The sequence below is a fragment of the Malania oleifera genome, chromosome 1, assembly GCF_029873635.1.
Source record: "Malania oleifera isolate guangnan ecotype guangnan chromosome 1, ASM2987363v1, whole genome shotgun sequence".
In the NCBI taxonomy this organism is placed as follows: Eukaryota; Viridiplantae; Streptophyta; class Magnoliopsida; order Santalales; family Ximeniaceae; genus Malania; species Malania oleifera.
In genome coordinates this window covers 144,754,845-144,776,005 of record NC_080417.1, presented here as the reverse complement: position 1 = coordinate 144,776,005, position 21,161 = coordinate 144,754,845, and the positions used below count along the sequence as shown (strand labels likewise).

General features: G+C 35.6%; 2 protein-coding genes across 4 annotated transcripts in view; one reads left to right on the top strand and one right to left on the bottom strand.

Annotated features, from left to right (window-relative positions):
* Positions 1 to 1,007: 1,007 nt before the first annotated feature.
* Positions 1,008 to 6,962, top strand: LOC131145166 (polycomb group protein FIE1). 2 transcript variants are annotated; one of them, XM_058094283.1, is made up of 13 exons: positions 1,008 to 1,308; positions 2,255 to 2,320; positions 2,465 to 2,587; positions 3,233 to 3,313; positions 3,403 to 3,495; positions 3,638 to 3,713; positions 4,246 to 4,325; positions 4,400 to 4,471; positions 5,645 to 5,704; positions 5,885 to 5,981; positions 6,197 to 6,260; positions 6,362 to 6,421; positions 6,537 to 6,962. In XM_058094283.1, the coding sequence occupies exons 1-13, from the start codon at positions 1,132 to 1,134 to the stop codon at positions 6,598 to 6,600; spliced, it is 1,113 nt and encodes a 370-aa protein (XP_057950266.1). In that variant the 5' UTR covers positions 1,008 to 1,131; the 3' UTR covers positions 6,601 to 6,962. The 2 variants fall into 2 exon arrangements, with proteins under 2 accessions (XP_057950266.1, XP_057950275.1); XM_058094292.1 differs by lacking the exon at positions 5,885 to 5,981.
* Positions 6,963 to 8,839: 1,877 nt separating this feature from the next.
* LOC131145155 (uncharacterized) overlaps positions 8,840 to 21,161 on the bottom strand; it is a 48,161-nt gene continuing 35,839 nt past the window's right edge. For both annotated transcript variants that reach the window (XM_058094261.1, XM_058094271.1), the window contains one exon: positions 8,840 to 9,334. In XM_058094261.1, the coding sequence (XP_057950244.1) occupies positions 9,036 to 9,334 (299 nt within the window). In that variant the 3' untranslated portion in view covers positions 8,840 to 9,035. The remainder of the gene's footprint in view (positions 9,335 to 21,161) is intronic.

Genomic DNA, 21,161 nt, shown 5'->3' with positions numbered 1-21,161 from the left:
AGAAAAAAATAAATAAAATCAATTCGTTACAATAATCGTTTGTTTAAACATGACATGATTAAAATGTATAACCTAATAATTTTTCACAATTGATATTAGCCTCATGGCACTTTAATAGATCAAAATGTTATGATTTGTAAGTTCCTAATCTTGTGTATAAAAGTAATTCATTACAAATATTTTTTAATTAAAAATTAAATCAATTCCATGTTTATTTTTAAATTTTTTTTTTTAAATGTCAATTTAATTTTTTTCATTTATAGTCTAATACCCCTCATGAGTCTGGCCCGGTGATATCCGCTATTATTTGACATATGATATTCTAAGAGTTTGTTTGGTATTATTATTATTATTGGTTTTCTATTTTTGTTTCTCCATAATGAAGAAATAAATTATAAAAACATATTTATTTATGTTTTTAATTTTCTGTTTTTGTTGCCGATTTTTAGCTATTTGTTAAAAAATTGAAAACTACATTTTATAATTTTCAATTGTTTTGACAACTTATTATCAAAATTTTAATATTTAGAAATAATTTTTTGAATTAAAGTATTCATTTTATATACTATTAAATCAAAATCAAAATTAAATGTTCATATGAATTTAAATATATAAAAATAAAAATATATATAAATTTTAAAAAATAATAATAAAGTTAATTACAAAATACTTTTACTATTTTTCAATTGTCATATCCAATAAATTTTTTATTTAAAAATAGAACAACTACGTAAAATAATTATAATAAATTTAATATTGTTATAATAATTTTTTAATGTGTATTATTTGTAATTGTATTATTTCAATTATATTTTATAATATTATTTGATTTAAAGATGAAAATGAGTATTTTTTTTTTAATTAAGTTTTTAGTTTATATTAATTTTATATATATTAACTAAATATTTGACTAATTTCTATTTTTTATTTTTTATTTTTTATTTTTCATTTTTGTTTCTAGTTTTGATGTCTTGACGTGGATACCTAATGCCCTTAAATTTTTTAACATCTGAAATTTTAAAATCAAACTATTTTGCTGAACCGATATAATCGTTGCTCTTTTGCACCGAGTCATTGGGCTCCGTTGCTGGAGGACTTCCACCATCTGCAGCCGCTTCATCCTTGGCGGCGATGGCGAAGACGCCGCTCGGGTGCGAACCGGTGGTGGGTTCGCTAACTCCATCGAAGAAGAGAGAGTACAGAGTCACCAACAGACTCCAGGAGGGCAAGCGCCCCCTCTACGCCGTCGTTTTCAACTTCATCGACTCTCGCTATTACAACGTCTTCGCCACAGTTGGCGGCAATCGGGTAATTCCCTCCACCTCCCTCTCTTCCCTTGTTTGGTTCCCGAGAAACCGCTGGAAATATAATTGATATAACAAAAATAACTTGGAATGTCCCCACTACCAAGGGCCACCCACCTCCCTATCACCTTTTCGATTCCCTGTTCTATCTCCTTCTTCTTTGAATAACCAGCCAAACGAACCATTTATCTATATATTTGTAACTTATGATCTAGGGTTTCTTACACCGAACAGAATTTCAGTTTTCGCATTGGTGATGAATAGGGTTTTGTATATTGGAGCGAATTAGGAATCCTAAGGAAACGAACTGCTGATTAATAGCTCGACCATGTCTTGTCAATTGGCACGATCAACCTCGTTGGCCTGTTTAAACAAGCAGGTCTTAGGAGAAACACCCTTTTTCTATCTGCAGTCGTAGCATCATCGGCGCATTTAATTGAAGTGAATTCGCAGATGTGCAGGTATCTCGCCCATCACTAGAATGATTTGTTCAGTCTTTTCCATTGTTAGCAACTAATTGGCCACTTCCCATTGGATAATACTGGTCTTCATGCTTCACCTATGAGGGAAAAAAATAAAAACAAAACAAAAGCATAAAAGCAAATTGTTTCAGGCATTTTTTTGGGTTTTGTTTTTGCACGTTTAATGCACCTTTATTTTTATCAAATGTTAAATCCCTTGTGCTGTGATTGGAGAAAGCTAGATGGCAGAAACGTGTGTAAAAAATACCTTTTGTTTTGATCTTTTGTGGTAATTGAAGGTATAAATTTTCCAAAATGAAAATAGTTGGTTTTTTGATTCCTCTCCCCTTTGTTTCTTGTGGGATTATTGCTGCTTCTTTTTTCACGAGTTTAACATGGTGGCTACATGTGTATGTGTGTTTCCCTATGTTTCATTTTCCCCTTCAATAATTGTGTGATGACAATACTTGATTCTTAATGTTCTCTCAGGTGACTGTCTACCAATGCCTAGAGGGGGGTGTCATTGCTGTATTGCAGTCTTACATTGATGAAGACGTAAGAATAGAGTCCTTTAACCAAATAATTTCTTCTTGTTTCTACTGCTTTTTCAATAAAAAATAAAAAATAAAAAATAAAAGGAAGAAACATTTTTAGTGTTCTTGAAGAACATTTGGGATTTCCATGTGCTTTGTAGACCAGAAGGATGAATCATTTTACACTTTGAGCTGGGCATGTAATATTGATGGGACCCCATTTATAGTGGCTGGAGGAATCAATGGTATACTTCGCGTTATTGATGCCGGCAATGAGAAGATACACAAGGTATGCATTTCAGTTTGGATTTTATTTTGCAGTGGTTTTAAAGAAGAAATAGAGTAATGGCAGTAGTAGTAGAAGTAGTAGCACCACCAGTTAGCAACTCCACGGGTATTAGTAAAGGTTGCAGGAGTTGTGGTATCAATAGTAACAGCAGCATGTCTAAAGTAAGAGCAAGTGCGGTAATTGGTAGGAGTAGATTTGGTGATAGAAGAAGCTGGCTAAGTGCATAGCTTTATTCCCCTGGAGTGGAACATACCTGAAAGAACTACTTGACTAGTGGTGGACAGCTATATGAAGCACATCTTCATCATTTTATCTTTCTATATTTTGACATTCACCCATTTATTAAATGGTGCAAGCACCAATGGAGAGGAACATTGCAAGTTTCAAGAAGAAACTTGCTTTCTTATTCTTTCTCTGTTATTGTCTGGAAAATAAATCCATAATCTGACATCAAAATCTCTAGGGTTTGACCTGTGCCACTTGGTATTATTGCTATTTCACATGCAATTATCTGTCTATCAAATCTTTGACATCACTGGAATTTTGTATAATAATGTGATATATGCATTTCATGTAATGTAATCATTAATATATTTGGCTTTCTCTATTAATATTTTTCATTCCCTGGCATGCTCATGTACACAGAGCTTTGTTGGCCATGGGGACTCAATAAATGAAATTAGAACTCAGGCATTGAAACCAGCACTTGTCGTCTCTGCAAGCAAAGTATGCTTCTTATTTAAAATATATATATATATAACAATTTATTTCAAATGTTATTTGATATATATTATTAATATTTGAAATTGGACTAGGATGAGTCAGTCCGGCTATGGAATGTTCATACAGGAATATGCATTTTGATATTTGCTGGAGCTGGGGGTCATCGTAATGAAGTTTTGAGTGTGGTAGGTGTTATCTACAGAGAATTGTCACTATTTCCCTGTATTTTAAAGAGTGACGTAGGCCTTAATTTTTTATTCTATGGGTTATAATTGGAGTTAGAACTGTGGAGTTTAAACTCCAAGAATATTTTCTTGGCTCTTCCAGGACTTTCATCCCTCTGACATATATCGCATCGCAAGCTGTGGCATGGATAACACTGTTAAGATTTGGTCAATGAAAGGTAGAACAGATACCCATTCTTATTTGCCAATATTATATGAAACAAAGACTAGAGAATTGGACTGTAGGGAAAGGGGATAATCTTGTTCAATCCAACTCGTACATTTTAAATATACATTGTTAACAATCTAAAAAGAGAGAAATAATGATAATTTGAATGCTTTTGGAAAAAAAAAATATATATGCATAAAATTTTGAGAAGAATATTAGTTAAATAACTGTTCCATTCTCTTCTTCCGAATTGCACTGAATAACCATATGGCTTATGCTATATTTTTCTCTTTTTTTTTTTTTTTTAATGTTTCTATCACTCTAATTCTTTCCTCAAACAATTTTGGATGGCTATTACCTTCTAACTTTTGCTTGTGTCATTTCTTTTTGATCCATTGGTTATATCATATAAGTCATTTAAGACATGGCCTACTCGATTAAATGACTGGGCGTGTGTTTGATGGCTTGGTGCATGTATTAGTGCCAAATGCATGTTCATTTAGTTGCTTGATTCATTTTTAATGCTATTGAGCTTGCTGCAGAATTCTGGACATATGTGGAGAAATCTTTCACATGGACTGATCTTCCATCAAAATTCCCAACAAAATATGTTCAGTTTCCTGTGAGTAGCTTTGCTTTTATTATACAGATGAGTAGTTGTTCTCATTGTATCTGAGGTTACTTCTATTGTTTCAGGTGTTCATAGCTTCTGTGCATTCGAACTATGTTGACTGTAATAGGTGGCTTGGTGATTTTGTCCTTTCAAAGGTGAAGTATCTGTTTATCTAGAGTTGGTCTGTGAATAGAGTATAAAAATCAAGCTCATGTTTTATTTTTTATTTTTTTTGGGGGGGGAACAGTTACATTGGGTGTGCTAAGAACGGAATAGTACACGGGAAGCAATAGGGAAGGAAAGACTGTATTTTTTCCTTTCCCTATTGTTTGGTTGAATGAAGGAAAATTGAAGGAATGAAAATGATTATCAGTCAACTGAGATTTCTTTTGCCCATTTTCTTCCCCATGCTGGAGGGAACTATTTTGGAAGGATAAGAAAGTCACGTTTCCGTTTCCTGGATTGACTTTCCACCCTGGCAAACAAAGGAAAAAGGATTTTCCACTTGCCTTCTCCTTCCTTGTTCACTCCCACTAAATGCATGGTAAGCAATATTTGGCTTTAGTACCTATCGACATTACAATTTGAATTAGGTAACAATCAGTTTGGTAATATTTTGTTCTGATAATTGTCGCTGCATTTGAATTAGGGAACTGACTTCAGTTTGATAAGTTTTGTTCAAGAAGTCAATTATATCAGTTGTCTGAACCTTAAGCCTTTGATCTTTATTTTCTAGGATTGCCATGGTCCACGTGGAAGAAATTTCAGTGAAGCTTGATTTCAGATAATTACTAGAATGATGCAACAATGGCCTAGTTTTGCACATTTTTTCCTTAGGAGCTAAATTGTTTGAGAATTGCTTAATGATATTCAACTAGAATATTGTAGCATACACTTTGGGAAATTCTTTTATGCAGGACCAACTTCCGGCAATCTTAATTCTCAATTCTATTGATTCCAATCTGAATAAAACATAGAAGGCCTTTTATGGGCTTATAATGCCTTGTAGAATAGTAAAACTAATTTAGGAAATCGAAATAAAATAAAATACTGGTTTCCTAAAAAATAATACCCTACTATCTTGTTTCCTACATAATAATATCCCAGAATCTTGAAGAATTGATCATAATAAAAATCCTCATAATTAAAAAAAGAAAATTCAGTAAAAATTAGACAATTAAAACAGCCCTTGGTTGCATGCTGCATTGTTTTGCAAAGCATGAATTTTTTTTTCTTTAAAAAATTTCTTTCTGATGCATTAGTAATTTTGTCATCAAGCTGGGAAATCATTATGCTCATGTAAGTTTGTTTTTTGGTATAACTGTCAGAGTGTTGATAATGAAATTGTATTGTGGGAACCAAAAATGAAGGAACAGTCACCTGGTGAGGTTAGAATTTCCTTTTTCTCGCACTTCGCTTCCAAAATGACAATATCTATGTTTGTGATTTCAGTTACATTTTGTGAATCTTTTTTTCCCTTTACTCCAATCATTAATTTTTATTGACTCTGTAAAAGTCTTAAGTCTTCATGTTGTCACTATTGAAATTGTGCAACATATTCTGTTTAGGGTTCCGTAGACATCCTTCAAAAATATCCTGTTCCTGAGTGTGATATTTGGTTCATCAAGTTTTCGTGTGATTTCCATTTCAATGCAGCAGCTATAGGTAATGAGGGGGTGAAATTTAACTGCCCTACTTTATTTCATCATTTATTTTATTTTAGTGGTTTCACGTGTTGAATTACTTTTGTGCTTACATCCAGCAGACATTGCTATTACAATTTTTGTAGACTCCAAATTCAACTAGAAAGACTGCATCCATATATATTTTCATTTTCAGTATTCTGTGTTATAGTTGGCCAAAATTTTGTTGCCTATCAGGGAATAGGGAAGGGAAGATATATGTTTGGGAGCTGCAATCCAGCCCACCTGCTCTCATTGCAAGGTTTATTGTGTTTTAGTTTATCTTTGTTAAAATCTTTGTTATAGGAAGTCAAGATTCTGCAACACAAGTATACTTTGTAACTGAGCTTTTATTCTCTTCAGGTTGTCCCACGTTCAATCAAAATCTCCAATCAGACAGACTGCCATGTCCTTTGATGGAAGGTACCTCTCATAGCTCATTAGACTTTTTGTATGCATGTGTAAAACTCGATGTTGGAAACCAATAGTAAGCTTATGTTACAAGTCTGCACATTCCCACTGTTTGTACATGTTTCAGCACTATTCTCAGCTGCTGCGAGGATGGCACAATATGGCGCTGGGATGCAGTTGCAGCGTCTTAAAGCTTTATTTAAATCATCCATCTGTAGGATTTTATATGATTCCCTGAAGCATGCAGTTTCTGCCCAGAAAATATCTTGTGCTGATTAAGCTTGTTGAAAAGGGGGTGGGCTGGCCGGCTGGTGACCTTGTTCTTATCTGGTCCTTATATTATGAATTTTTATCTTTGCTCTATTGACATTTACTTCAGCTAACCCAAGTACTTTAAATGTGATGAGTTGTAGTTTTGTATGCCAGAAGCCTTTTTGTACATTTGTTGCCTACGGGCTGCTGTATTTTGTTATGATGTATCCATTCTTTCTTTTCTTTTGGCCAGTGAATTCTGCTTGAATACTCCTTTCTGTTAATTCTACTCACTTGATCAGATCCTTGCTTAGGGAATGTTCAGTCACAGCATACATGCATGTTGGGCACAATTTTGATGAGGTATTATCTGTTTTGACTTACTGATGACGCGGACTTATCCAATAAAAGGTGCCTCACATAGTTGAAATTTAAACCATCCTCTCTAAGCTCGAGATCCCCTTAATACACATTTGACGTGGGACTATAACTTGCTTTCCTGTTCTATTTCTGATGCCCTTGTAGTAGGATCTACTGAAATGATAGTACCTCTAGAGTGGCTCTGATACTGAATGTGATAATCTTGGGTGCAACTCATGTATGATATTATCCGCTTTGACCCATTAATTGTACGGGTTTATAAGCCCAAGATCCACCTATACACATTGACTGACAATGTGCAGGAGTACTGTACAGACTCTTGACAATGTGCTGAAGGGGTACTGTGAAGCAGTGAAGCTGATCCGGGATTTTGATAATCAAGTCATGATGGTATTTTGTTAGCAATTTTTCCAGTTGGCTAATAATGTAGCTTGTGTGCTACTGCCGCATGTTTGTCATAGAGTCATACCTAAGATTTAATGGAGCATTATTAATGACTAATCACTAATTTCACCATAGGAGAATTATGCTGAACTGCCTGCAGATGAAAAACTATCCGTGCGATTAAAATGAGTTATAATCTGGATTAAATGCAGTTGATCCTTGCAAATGATGCCAAACTGTAAGCAGTACAGATGGACAATTATCCGTGTGATTAAACTGAGTTATGGTCTGGGTTAAATATGCAGTTGATCCTTACAACTACATGTTTGGTTTTCAAATTACTGAAAAGAAGAGGTTGGCAGCGGCCTAAAAAATGGTGAAGGCTCCATTTGTAACAATGAAAATAAAGAAGGAAATTGATTTTTTATTATAAATTTTCTATCAAATAGTATCAGAAGTATACATAATCTCCTTTTTACAATGCCTGTCAATTTTAATCGGGGCATAACATGATAACAGAGGATGTCGTAGCTTTGTCAACCCGCATCAAATTTTGGAAACATTAGAGCATGTGTGTGCAAGGCAAGCGGAGAGATGGGTTGATCTATTGTCTTCAAAGTTTTGCTTTCTATACACAGAATCCTCCCTGTTTCTTATGTTATAAATCACTTAATAATCAAAACTGATATTTCTGTGAGAAAACCTTTAATAAGGAAAAATCATCTGGTTCATCCGCCTTCTTTGCCACCATCAACATGAGTAAGAAAAATGAGAGCAAAGGATGTTCCAATTCAACCGTAATGACGCCCAAGCTTTGAAGGAAGCACAAATTGTCACGGGTATCTAAAGCATGCGTAGAACAATGAAATGAGAGACAAGAAAGTGACTTTCTTCAAAGAAAAGAATTGAACTTAAAGAAAGATGGCTGAACGGGAGATCCCTTGGGCCAGCCAACAAAGGAATAGTAAGAACCCTAGTGCAATCCCTCTTTCAACTCATTATCTCACGCAAATGATGGCCTCACAAATTCATTCATGTGGTCATAATTCATTATTTTCTCCAAAGTTAACAGCTCCTTTCACATTCACATTTTTTTTTAAACACGTGGGGTTAAAAGAGAGTGCTCCACGGGTGAGCAATTCAACAGGGAAATGCAAGGAAAGCCCCACCCGTGATGGCCCTGATGGTGCTACAGTTTGGTACAAATGACGAAGTGCCTGAAACAATAAAACACCAAGCATAAGAACATGAAAAACAATAGCAGCTATATTTATTCTGACATGTATCATATGCCTTGAAAATCTAGTTTCCCAAACACAGCCCAAAATGTATTTCCTCACAATAAGATAAAAATAATGCTTACAAACTGCCGAGTCAGCTTTAAGAAACAAAATTCCCCTGTACCAAGAAACGGATACAAAATTTTTTTCAATTGGATAAACAAACTTGTGTTACTTTCGCCTGAATGGTACATACACTCAACGTCCATATGTATAATATGTACAATTACAAAAGGAAATAAGAAAAAAGAAAAAAAAGGAAAAACCTATACCATTGGGATGCATTTGTCCCAAAAGCGAACAATAATAATTGGCAAGGAAAAGGCCAGTTAAATCTGAGTCCGCAATTGAGCCAACAAACTCTGCATTTTCTCTAGCTTGTGATTCAGCTGTTTAATATTAGCAAGATGCTGTGCCGAAGAATCTGAAATTCTTAAGTCGGCAATAAGAGCAGTACACTTAACTTGTGAATCCAAGACTGATTCCTCAAGCGAAGCCACTGTTGTTTCAAAGGTGGGGTGTGTACTTTCATTGATCATATTTGAAGAGGGAGGGAACCCCATACTGCCAACACTACTACCCCTGCTGAGCTTATCAGGGGAGAAAATCTTCTCAAACCCCTCGCTTCCTGCAAATAATCAATTTCATAAATTCTGACTACCTTTCAAGACAAAAGATTCTAGCAGCACAAAAGTCAGAATAGTGACATTGATAACAAAGTGAGACCTAATAAGAAAGCAAAATTTTAATTGTCAAACTACAAAAAGACAGTTGATTCATTTGATCCTGTGGCCATGTTATTTTTGTATCCTCCCATTTAAGTTATATTTTAAATTGAATATATCCCTTCCCATAAAAAGAAAAACATTTATTTCATTTTTAGATTCAAGTTCTTGTAGCAGTCAAATGGGTTTTATTTTATGGGCTAAAACATGAAATCTAATTTATTAGCAAATTTTAACTTTTTATTTCAACTCTGTGAATTTTTAAAATTTAAAAACGTGTTTCATATATTAAATGTAACCTGGAGGTCATGGGTTCGAGGCGTGGAAACAGTCTCTTGCAAAAAATGTAAGGTAAGACAGCGTACTATAGACCCATTGTGGTCCGCTCCTTCCCCGGACCCAGCATACACGGGAGCTTTGTGCACCGAGCTGCCCCCCTTTATAGCCCCTAGTCACAAGCCAAGCGTGCTTAGGGCATTATGCTTGTCCGTGACTGATTGTCTTATGTACATGGGATGCATAACCATCATTTAAATAATAGTGTAGGTGTTATTCTTTCAGTATGATAATGCCTTAATGTAAAATGAGAGTATTACTCCCTTGTCAATTTGATGTTTCCTAGTGTCAAAGCTGGAATAGTATAAAAAACTCTCTTAAGGCAGAGTGAGTGTTCATCAGTCATTGTACACTACTTTTTGCAAACATGTTTAGTTTATTTGCCTCCCCTCGCCAAACACAAGTTACCTATGGCGGAGCTAACAACAAATTGCTTTATAGTTTACCACATGACTCGTCTACTTTCATGCTTGTTACCTACTTCTATTCAACTTTGTATTCAATGGTTAAGAGTTTGTTCATGTGGTGATTGGTTGACTAGTTAAGCAAGACTGCAAGAGTTTGGTCCGTGACAATGGTATCAGAGTTTTGGTTAATTACTTTGTGAATTTGGTTGCCCCCGAATTATTGGATTGTGTGAAACATTGGTAAGAGACCATGCCAATCAATACCACGAGATTGGAGTTGCTAGAAGCTCGAGCTAAGACAGCCAACCATGTTGTTGTGGCGATAGCTACATTTGCTAAACGTATTGATGCATTAAAGAGATTACAAGAACATCAACAAGGTACTGTCATGGATTGTCAGAGGACATCCGCAGTATAGTAGAACCTTTACACATCCAGATGAGGAATCTTACCACCAAGATGAACCTGATGGTTTGTGCTGCTAAACACTCCTAACTCTACAACCCAAGAGTATGGAAGGACAAGGGTATCAGAACCCCAAGCATATAAGGATGCACATAATGTATGATGAAATTCAAATTAAATGATGTGTTTTTAATAGTCAGGCAAACTTGAAAAGAGAGCTCAAGGCCAAATTCTTTCCTAAAGATGTTAAGTACAATGCTCAGTGCAAATTGCAAGATCTTAACTACACCGGTAGAGTTAGGAAGGATGTGAAATAATTCTTTACTTTGATGTTGAATATCTAAGACATGTTAAAGAAAGACAAATTGTTCCATTTCTTAAAAGGATTGAAACCGTGGGCAAGGGCAAATCCTCATCGACCAAGAGTTCAAGACTTGCCTATTGCATAGGCTGCCGTGGAACACTTGACTGACAACACAAAAGTGTTGGCCTAACAAGGCTTCATCTCTGTTTTGATGATAACAAACTAAGGAATCTAATTGTGTTTCAAGTGAATTCACAAGTATCTTAATTCACAAGCACAATGGATCATACTTAAAGCTTAAAAGCCATGAAGAACAAAAGCTAAATGAAGATTGGCTGAAGCTTGAATGAAGTTAAAGCTTCAAGACATGAGGACTTAATTTTTATTTGATATGTAATGCATTAGAAGTCTCATGTAAGTAATTCTCAATGTTAAGTATGTTTATGAAGCTCTTAGGATAAAATTGGACTTAAAGACCCATTTCAAAAATCGGAAAATGTCTTTTCAAAGTTTAAATATCTTTTCAAAAAGATTACAAATGAGTTTTGAAATAAAGAACATTGAATTTCACAGGAAACTGAACTAACTGGACTGAAATCAATAGGTTCGGGCGACCGTACTCTGAGGTCAAGCGATCGAACTGGTATTGTCATTGAAATAACCCAGACAGTGTAGGTTTAGGAGACCGGACTAATAAGTTCAATCGACCGAACATGTTCAGGCGACCAGACTCTTAGGTCAGGCGACCGAACTAGTACTGTCATTGAAATAACCCAGACAATGTAGGTTTAGGCGACCGGACTAATAAGTTCAGTCAACTAAACATGTTCGGGCGACCAAATGCATAGGCTCAGGCAACTGAAGTGCCTATGCCTATTTTGAAATTCCTATTTCTTAACAGTTCGGGCAACCAAGGCATAAGCTTGGGCGACCTAAGTATCGCGGCATAAGTTATAAACAGCGCGATTTCTTACCGTTGTCAGAATATATTGTTTCCAAACTTGGGAGAAACAGTCATATTTCAAGACCCACTATTTAATGGTAACCCTAAACACATTAGGGCAACGAATCGCACGCATTATTCATTGATTTCAAACTTTCATAGCTGCTGTGCGCCGTGCTTCTCTGCTGAAATTCAAAATCTGGTTTTTGCTCTTCATTTTCATATTTCTCATTCCACAAAACCCTAGATTTCTCCTGAGCTTCATTACATCTTATTATTGAGAGGTTATTTGAGTTTTATATTGTACAAATCTGCTCTTCTTGGAGAGTTTTCTACTTGTACGAAAATCTGCTGTATTGCTTTTGAACTTTCAATTCGGGGATAGAATCGAACATGCAAGAGGGTGTTCTCACTTGAGAGGTGTCTCTACCTACTGAAAAGAGAGGGAACTCCACCTATTGAACGGAGAGAGTAAAGGAAGTCCTCACAGCGGGTTGCTTGAGGCAAGGACATACGCAGGCCGCCGAACCTTGTAAAAAATCTTGGTGTTCTTCTTTCCCTTAATCTCTTTACTTTCTTGCACTTATAAATTGATTATTATCAGCTGTGAATGAATTAAAATTGATTGGGGAATTGTATGAATGCTGAGGTAAATTTGTGGATATCTTGAATGATTTAAATTTCCATTGTAAATCAAATGCTGCTGAAATTGTAAATTCTGAATTGATTTAATTGGATGAGATAATTTGATTTTGGTTGATTAATTGTTAAATACAAGAAGAGTATTTGCTTGGTTAAATTTGTTGGGATTGTTTGATATTGACATATTCATTAATTAAACACAAGATTAATATTTGTATGGTTAAATATCTTGTCACCTATATTAATTTACTAGAAATAAAATAAGCCTTGTGGTTTGATTATATATATTTAGGATTGCTCATTGGTATAGCCGTTCGCTGCTTAGTTTTTCGTTGTGATTAAAATAGTGAGGGCACATGGTAATTAAGGTTTAAAATTAATCAAGCTTCCACGCATTAAAATTTTAAAATATCCAATTCACCCCCCTCTTAGGACTACACCATTACTTTCAATTGGTATTAGAGCATAGGTTGTAACATATCCAAATAGGTAGTTGCACAAAGATCACAATGGCCAACCTAGGTGTATCCCCATTCGGTGAAGGACAATCCTCCACTAGACCCCCATCTTTTGCGGTGTAAATTACACTATCTGGAAACAAAGAATGAGAATATTCTTACAAACGATGTGTTAGATTACCGCTTTACCTAAAAGTTTAAGCTCTTAAGTTATGAGCCAACAATATATCAAGTTTTAACAATCCCCCGCACGTGCAGCCCAATAGCACGTGGAGAGATAAACAAATGATAAATAACACCACAGAATAAAAGCGGGCAACAAGACTAGAACCCAAGACCCCCGGATAACCACAACTCTGATACCATGTTAGATTACCAATTTACCTAAAAGCTTAAGCTCTTAGGTTGTGGGCAAACAATGTATATCAAGCTTCAACATGATGGATTGGAGAATTTGGAGAGTTGTAGTCCAACGAAACTTTGTTCCTTCTAAGATTAGCGAAAATAAGGAAATTCCTAAGGAAGAAAACGAAATGAATGAAGCTGAAATGAAACAATTATAGATAAACTCTAGTGCAATGAATGCCCTATATTGTGCGTTAGACACAAACAAGTTTAATAGGATAATGGGCTGTAAGACAGCCAAGGAAATCTAGGAAAAGCTAGAGATAACATATGAGGGAACCGTAGATGTTAGGGATAGTAGATTAGACATGCTCACTAGTGAGTATGAAGCCTTCAAGATGAACCCAGAAGAATCTATATCAAGTATGTATATTAGGTTCACCCACATAATAAACTCCCTAAATGCACTTGGGAAAAGCTACCCAACTTACAAAATTATTAGGAAAATCCTTAGAGGACTTCCACCTGTTTGGGAACCCAAGGCCACAGCCATAACTGAAGGTAGGAATCTAAAAGCTATATAACCTTAGATGAACTTATTGGGTCACTTCTCACGTACGAGATGGCCATTAATGAAAGAACAAATGAAGTTGGCAAAACCAAGAAATCCATAGCACTCAAAGCTTCAAATGAAAACTCGAATGACGAGGAAGATGAAGAGATGGAAGATGAAGACCTAGCTTTAATTACCAGACGACTAGGTGGATTCTTTATGAAGAATATAAAGTTAACTAGAAGATTTAGAGGATCTAAAATGGACAAAGGAGAAACTAGCAAAAACGAAACTAAATTAGAACCTCCAACATGTTATAATTGCAAAAGGTAGGACACATTAAACATGATTGTTCACAGCTCAAGGAGTCTAGGAAGAAGAAGAAGAAGAAGAAGAAGGCAATGAAGGCCACGACTTGGGATGACTCCAGCTCAAGCAGCTCGAAAAGCGACTCGAGTGATCAGGAGATGGCAAATCTCTGCTTCATAGCATTGAATAATGAGGTAAATTCTTATTCAAATTCATTCAATGACTCTAGTGATGAATCTTGTAATGAATCTTGCTAAAGCATGCCATCATACACCGAAATACAAATCGAACTATTTAAATTGCATAAAAGCTTTGTTAGAGTGTCTAAAAGAAACAACACACTAAAAAGCGAGAATGACATGTTAATGAACAAATTGGAGTCAGCTCACTTACTTGAAAAAGAAAAGGACTCATATATTGTTGAACTAGAAAGTAAAATCAACAAGATGTCAAAAGAATTAGAGAACTTGAAATTACAAGCCACTAGTGAAAGTGAGAAAGATTTAAAGATAACAAGTCTAGAAAGAAAGATAGAAGATCAGACTAAAATAATCTACAACTTCACAAGAGGAAAGGAAATTTTTGACAAACTAGTTGGATCTCAAAGGATGTCTTTAGACAAAGAATGCATTGGATTTAATGGAATGGAAAATAGGAGGAAAAAGAATCTCTACATCGGGTATTGTAAAAGCTTCTAAAAACTATGCTAGCACCTCCTCAACCAATGCATATGCACACAACATGTTTCTTGTGTAAGAAAAAAGGGACATAAAATTTGATTATCCATTTAAAAGAAAACATGTCAAAACCAAAAAGGTGTGGAGAGTCAAAGAAACCTCTAAAACTAACCTAAAAGGACCTAAGAAGGTTTGGGTACCTAAAGTAACAACTTGAATCCTTTCGTAGGTGTGTTTTAGGTCCACCCTTCAAAAGACGAGTGGTACTTGGACAGTAAATGCTCAAGGCACACGACGGGAGATGAGTCCAAGTTCACATTGTTAACCTTAAAGCAAGGGAGACACATCACTTTTGGAGACAATGTTAAAGGTAAAATTATCGGCATCGGCAAAGTCAGTAAGGAACCCTCTTTAATAATTAAAAATGTGTTGTTAGTTGAAGGGTTAAAGCATAACCTGCTTAGCATTAGTCAACTCAGTGATAAAAGATTTGACAAAACATTTAAAAAGGAAAAATGCATAGTTGAAATATGGAAAAACATGAAACACTATTCATTGCAAATTAGGTTGAGAACGTATATTGTATAAACTTTGAAAACTTGGTATCACAAGATGTAAAATTCTTTACAACCCTAAATGAATCTAGTTGGCTATGGCATAGGAGATTAGGACACGCTAGCATGGACCTCTTATTCAAGTTAGCTAGGAAGAACTTAGTTAAGGGCTTACCCAGCACAAAGTTCACAAAAGACAAAGTCTGTAATGCTTGCCAACTTGGGAAGAAAATCAAGACAAGCTTTAAAAAGAAGCAATTGATTTCCACTGGAAGGCCATTGAAATTAATTCATCTAAATTTATTTGGCCCCACTAAAACACAAAGTCTAGGAGGAAAGCAATATGCATTCGTCATAGTTGATGACTACTCCAGGTTCACCTGGGTGTTATTCTTATCCTCCAAAGACGAAGTGTGTAAAATGCTCACCAACCTATGTAAGAAACTTCAAAATGAAAAAGGGTATGGTGTTTTATACATAAGAAGTGATAGAGGTGGAGAGTTCAAAAATGAAGACATTGAAAACTTTTGTGATGAAAATGGAATATCACACAACTTTTCAACACCACGAACACCTCAACAAAATGGAGTTGTTGAAAGAAAAAATAGATCCCTACGAGAAATGATTAGAACTATGTTAAATGAGCATAACTTGCCTAAATACTTTTGGGCTAAAGCGCTAAACACCGTCTGTCATGTAATTAACAGAGTCTCCGTTAGGGCTAACCTAAATAAAACCCCCTACAAATTTTGGAAAGGAAAAAGAGCAAACATTTCATACTACCATGTATTTGGATGTAAATGTTTTGTCTTAAATGATAAAAGGGATCTAGGAAAATTCGATGCAAAATCAGATGAAGGAACCTTTCTAGGATATGCTCTAAATAGCAAAGCATTTAGAGTCTACAACAAAAGAACATTATCTATTGTAGAATCCATCCACGTATTTGATGAAGCAAATCCATTTTCTTCTAAAACTACTGATAATGATGATCTAGATATAAGAAAGGGTTTAGAAGACCTAGTAATTCATGAAATCAAAGATGAGAGCATTGAAACCAAAGAACCTTCTAATAATGACTCTCTAGAACAAGCTGAGTTGCCTAAAGAATGGAAATTTGTGAAGAACCACCCTAAGGACCAAATCATTGGTGAACCATCACGAGGGGTGTCCACTAGATCTTCACTTAAGAACCTGTGTGATCATTGTGCGTTCCTGTCTCAAGAGGAACCTAAGAACATTAATGAAGCAATCAACGATGATTCATGGGTATTAGCCATGCAAGAATAATTAAATCAATTTGAGAGAAATAAAGTTTGGAAGTTAGTTCCTAGACCCGATGGTCATTTGGTGATAGGCACTAAATGGATTTATAGGTATAAAAAGGATGAAAACAGCATTGTTGTCCGTAACAAGGCTAGATCGGTAGCACAAGGTTATAAATTATAATCAAGAAGAAGGTATTGATTTTGAGGAAACCTATGCTCCTTTAGCTAGAATGGAAGATATTCGTATGCTACTTGCCTACGTATCCCATAAAAACTTCAAACTATATCAAATGGATGTGAAAAGTGCATTCCTAAATGGCTACATTTATGAAGAAGTATATGTAGCACAACCCCTTGGTTTTGAAGACTTCCATTTTCCAAACCACGTGTTTAGATTGATGAAAGCCTTATATGGATTAAGGCAAGCTCCTAGAGCTTGGTATGAGAGATTGAGTGGCTTTCTACTAGAAAGTGGATTTTCAAGAAGAAAAATGGATAGTACTATTTTCATCAAAACCCAAACCAATGATATGCTATTCAAATATATGTGGATGATATCATATTCGGCACTACAAATGAGAATTTATGCAAAAAAATCGTTACATGCATGAAAGACGAATTTGAGATGAGCGTGATGGGCGAACTGACATACTTTCTTGAACTTCAAATAAAACAAACCAAAAATGAAACATTCATAAACCAATCTAAGTATATAAAAGACCTGCTCAAGAAGTTTGACATAGAAGGTGGCAAGGCATTGGGAACCCCAATGAGCACCTCTATTAGTCTTAGAGATGAGCAAGGAAAACCAGTAGATGTAAAATACTATCGAGGTATGATTGGTAGTTTGCTCTAGTTAACAGCCAGTAGACCAGACATTATATTCAGCGTTTGCATGTGTGCTAGATTTCAAGCATCACCTAAAGAATCACATCAAATTTCTATAAAAAGAATTTTAAGGTATTTGATAGGTATTATAGACTTAGGCTTATGGTATCCTAAGAATACATCTTTTGAAATGATCAGCTACTTTGATGCGAACTATGCCGGGTGCAAAATTAACCACAAGAGTACAAGTGGTGCATGTCACTTCTTAGGATGATATTTGGTATCTTGGTTTTCGAAGAAACAAAATTCAGTGGCATTATCTACTGCTGAGGCTGAGTATGTTGCAGCAAGTAGCTGTTGTGCACAAGCATTGTATATGAAGCAACAACTCAAATATTACAATTTGAAATATGAGGTTGTACCTATAAAGTGTGATGACACTAACGCCATTAACATTTCCAAAAATCCAATATCTCACTCAAGGACTAAGCATATTGACATAAGACACCATTTCCTTAGAGATCATGTACAAAAGGAAGATATCACTATTGAATTTGTAAGCATAAATGAACAATGAGCTGATATATTCACGAAACCTCTTCAAAAGGACCGTTTTATTTCAATAAGACGTGAATTAGGCTTATTGCATGCTCAGGAAATAATTTGAGAAGAAAGTGTTCATTAATTTGAGTGTTTTTGGACAAAATCTTAAGTGACTCAAAAATTTCAGGGCTTTGGCCAACTAAAGGGTATAAGTCGGTCGACCGAACCCTCATTAAAGTGATCATTGAGAGGTTCAGAAGACTTCGAGTGACCGAAGGTTATTTGGTCGGGCGACCGAACGCCTATTGTGTTCGAGTTTCTGATTTCTAGAATCCGTTCGAGTGACTGAACAAAACGTCCAAGCGACCAAACTTCGCAGATATAAAAGGTGTTTTTCGCGAAAAAACCCTAACTTTTCAGAACTCTAGCCGCCCGAACCCTCATTCACTCTCACCCGAAGCTGCGTCCTTCCATCTTCGAGCCTTCTCCCACTCAATTTTGCTCCAATTCTTCAGACCTAGATATTGTTGTTTACACTTGGATTTCTCAATTTTCTCGTCTTCACCTTAGAAATCATGCCCAAGACGAAACAAACTGCTAACAAAAACAAATCTTCAGGCCAAGATGACTTGGAGCATATCACACAATGGCTCTTGACTCCAGGAGCAAAGAAAATTTACAACGAACACCTTCGTACCATAGAACCTATTCTCGGTAAGGTTTTAGATATGCCTTCTATGGAAACACATTTTCCCAATATTCTTAGGATGTTTGTTGTTTTAGGTTGGGATCATTTCGTTTCTTATCAACCCAAATGGGTTTATCCGAACCTTGTCCGTTTATTTTACGCAAAGTTAGGAAGACAAGGTGATATGTACACGACCCAAATCATGGACAAAGCTATTGCCCTAACCTCGCAAACAGTAGCTCAAAGATTTCGTATTCAATTTAGGGCATTGGAATGTCCAAACCTTGAACAAACTTGGATTATGGATCAAGGGTTTACCCCTCAAGAATTTTTGCCGTTAATCTTAACAATCCACCAACTCAGTTTGGTCATCCACCTTTGTATAGGCAATTGACTTTAGAAGCAAAGATTATACACTTGCTTATAACGTACAACATTCTACCTAAGAGTGGATCCAGAGACCATATCTCTTATTTAGATTGTTTCATTATGTGGTGTATTTACAAAGGCAAGCGTTTCAATCTTCCTACCCTAATATTAAAATGGATGATCACCAAAGAAGAGACTAGACGGGTCATACTCCCTTATGGAGGGATTTTGAACCTCATTTTTGAGCACTAAATCTAGCATGTTCTACAACTCTTTTTGTCAAAAGAAAAACCACAGATCAATTCTCATCGACTACTGTTAAGCTAACGGGATATGAGTATGGCAATGTACTTGGTTGGATTCCCAAATACCGTCCATCTCCGAGAGAAAATGCAAATGTACAAATGGAGGCAAGAAATGAACCTGAACAACGAAATGATCCACCCCAAGAAGTACCACCTGCTCAGTCTGGTGCTTCTAATGATGCTCCTGCTTGGTTTTTTGCTTATCTTCAAGATATGGATGCGCAGTATAGTGCAATTCATGCTGATATAGAAACTAAGTATAATGCACTTCAGCAGACCTTCCAATCCAGCTTTAGCTCCTTTGATCAACGACTCGCCCGCATTGAAAGCAACACAGGTAGTGGTTCCTCATCTAGAGGGAAAGCTCCCATTGTAGCAAGTTCTAATGAAGAGGAAGAAGATGATGAGAAGGGACGGAAGCTCATCCGGTGACGATGCTACTGAGGAAGATTAGATGAGAGTTGTTGGTTGATTTGTTGTTTGTTGTTAAGAACAGTTCTTTGAGACATTATAACTATGATTGTAATTATTTGTTCGTTTTTGTTTTGAAAACAGCTTCATAATGTATGTATATATTGCTATCTATTTTATCTGAATATATAGTTGTTGAGAAATACTGAATATGTCATCTTTGTGAATTGCATGCTGATTATTGAATGATGTCATCTTTGAGATCTGCATGCTGAATATTGAATGATGTCATAATTGTGAACTGCATGCTAGATATTTGACAAACTCATGTTTGATATGCATGTGTTCTTGAATATCCTTTTTGCTGATGTCAAAAAGGGGAGAATAAAGCAAAATATACCATATGTGATGTGTACTTGTGTGTACTTGTTGTGTATACTATACTGGGAAAAATGGACTTGATGTGAGTACTATGAACTGAGAGAACAAGCTAAATGAACTGAAAGCAAATTGAAAATATGCTGATTGTATTGAAAATATACTCTTACTGAAAATATGTTTGTATTGAAAACATCCTTGTATTTTCCTAAGGGGGAGAATACTGAAATTCTTATTTGTATGATGATTATGCTTATTGTGAGGGGGAGCCTTTTCAAGGCTACCTTATTTTGCACCTTATTTGTTATCATCAAAAAGGAGAAGATTGTTGGCCTAACAAGGCTTCATCTCTGTTTTGATGCTAACAAACTAAGGAATCTAATTGTGTTTCAAGTGAATTCACAGGTATCTTGATTCACAAGCACAATGGATCATACTTAAAGCTTAAAAACCATGAAGAACAAAATCTAAATGAAGATTGGCTGAAGCTTGGATAAAGTTAAAGCTTCAAGACATGAAGACTTAATTTTTATTTGATATGTAATGCATTAGAAGTCTCATGTAAGTAATTCCCAATTTTTATTCTCAATGTTTATGAAGCTCTTAGAATAAAATTGGACTTAAAGACCTATTTCAAAAACTCGGAAAATGTCTTTTCAAAGTTTAAATATCTTTTCAAAAAGATTACAAATGAGTTTTGAAATAAAGAACATTGAATTTCACAAGAAATTCAACTAACTGGTCTGGAATCAGTAGGTTCGGGCGACCGGACTCTTGGGTCGGGCGACCGAATTGGTACTGCCATTGAAATAACCCAAACAGTATAGGTTCGAGTGACCGAACTAATAAGTTCAGTCGACCGAACATGTTCGAGCAACCGAAGGCATAGGCTCGAGCGACCGAAGTGCTACTGCCTGTTTTGAAATTCCTATTTCTTAAGAGTTCGGGCGACCAAAGTATCATGGCATAAGTTATAAACAGCGCGGTTTCTTACTGTTTTCAGAATA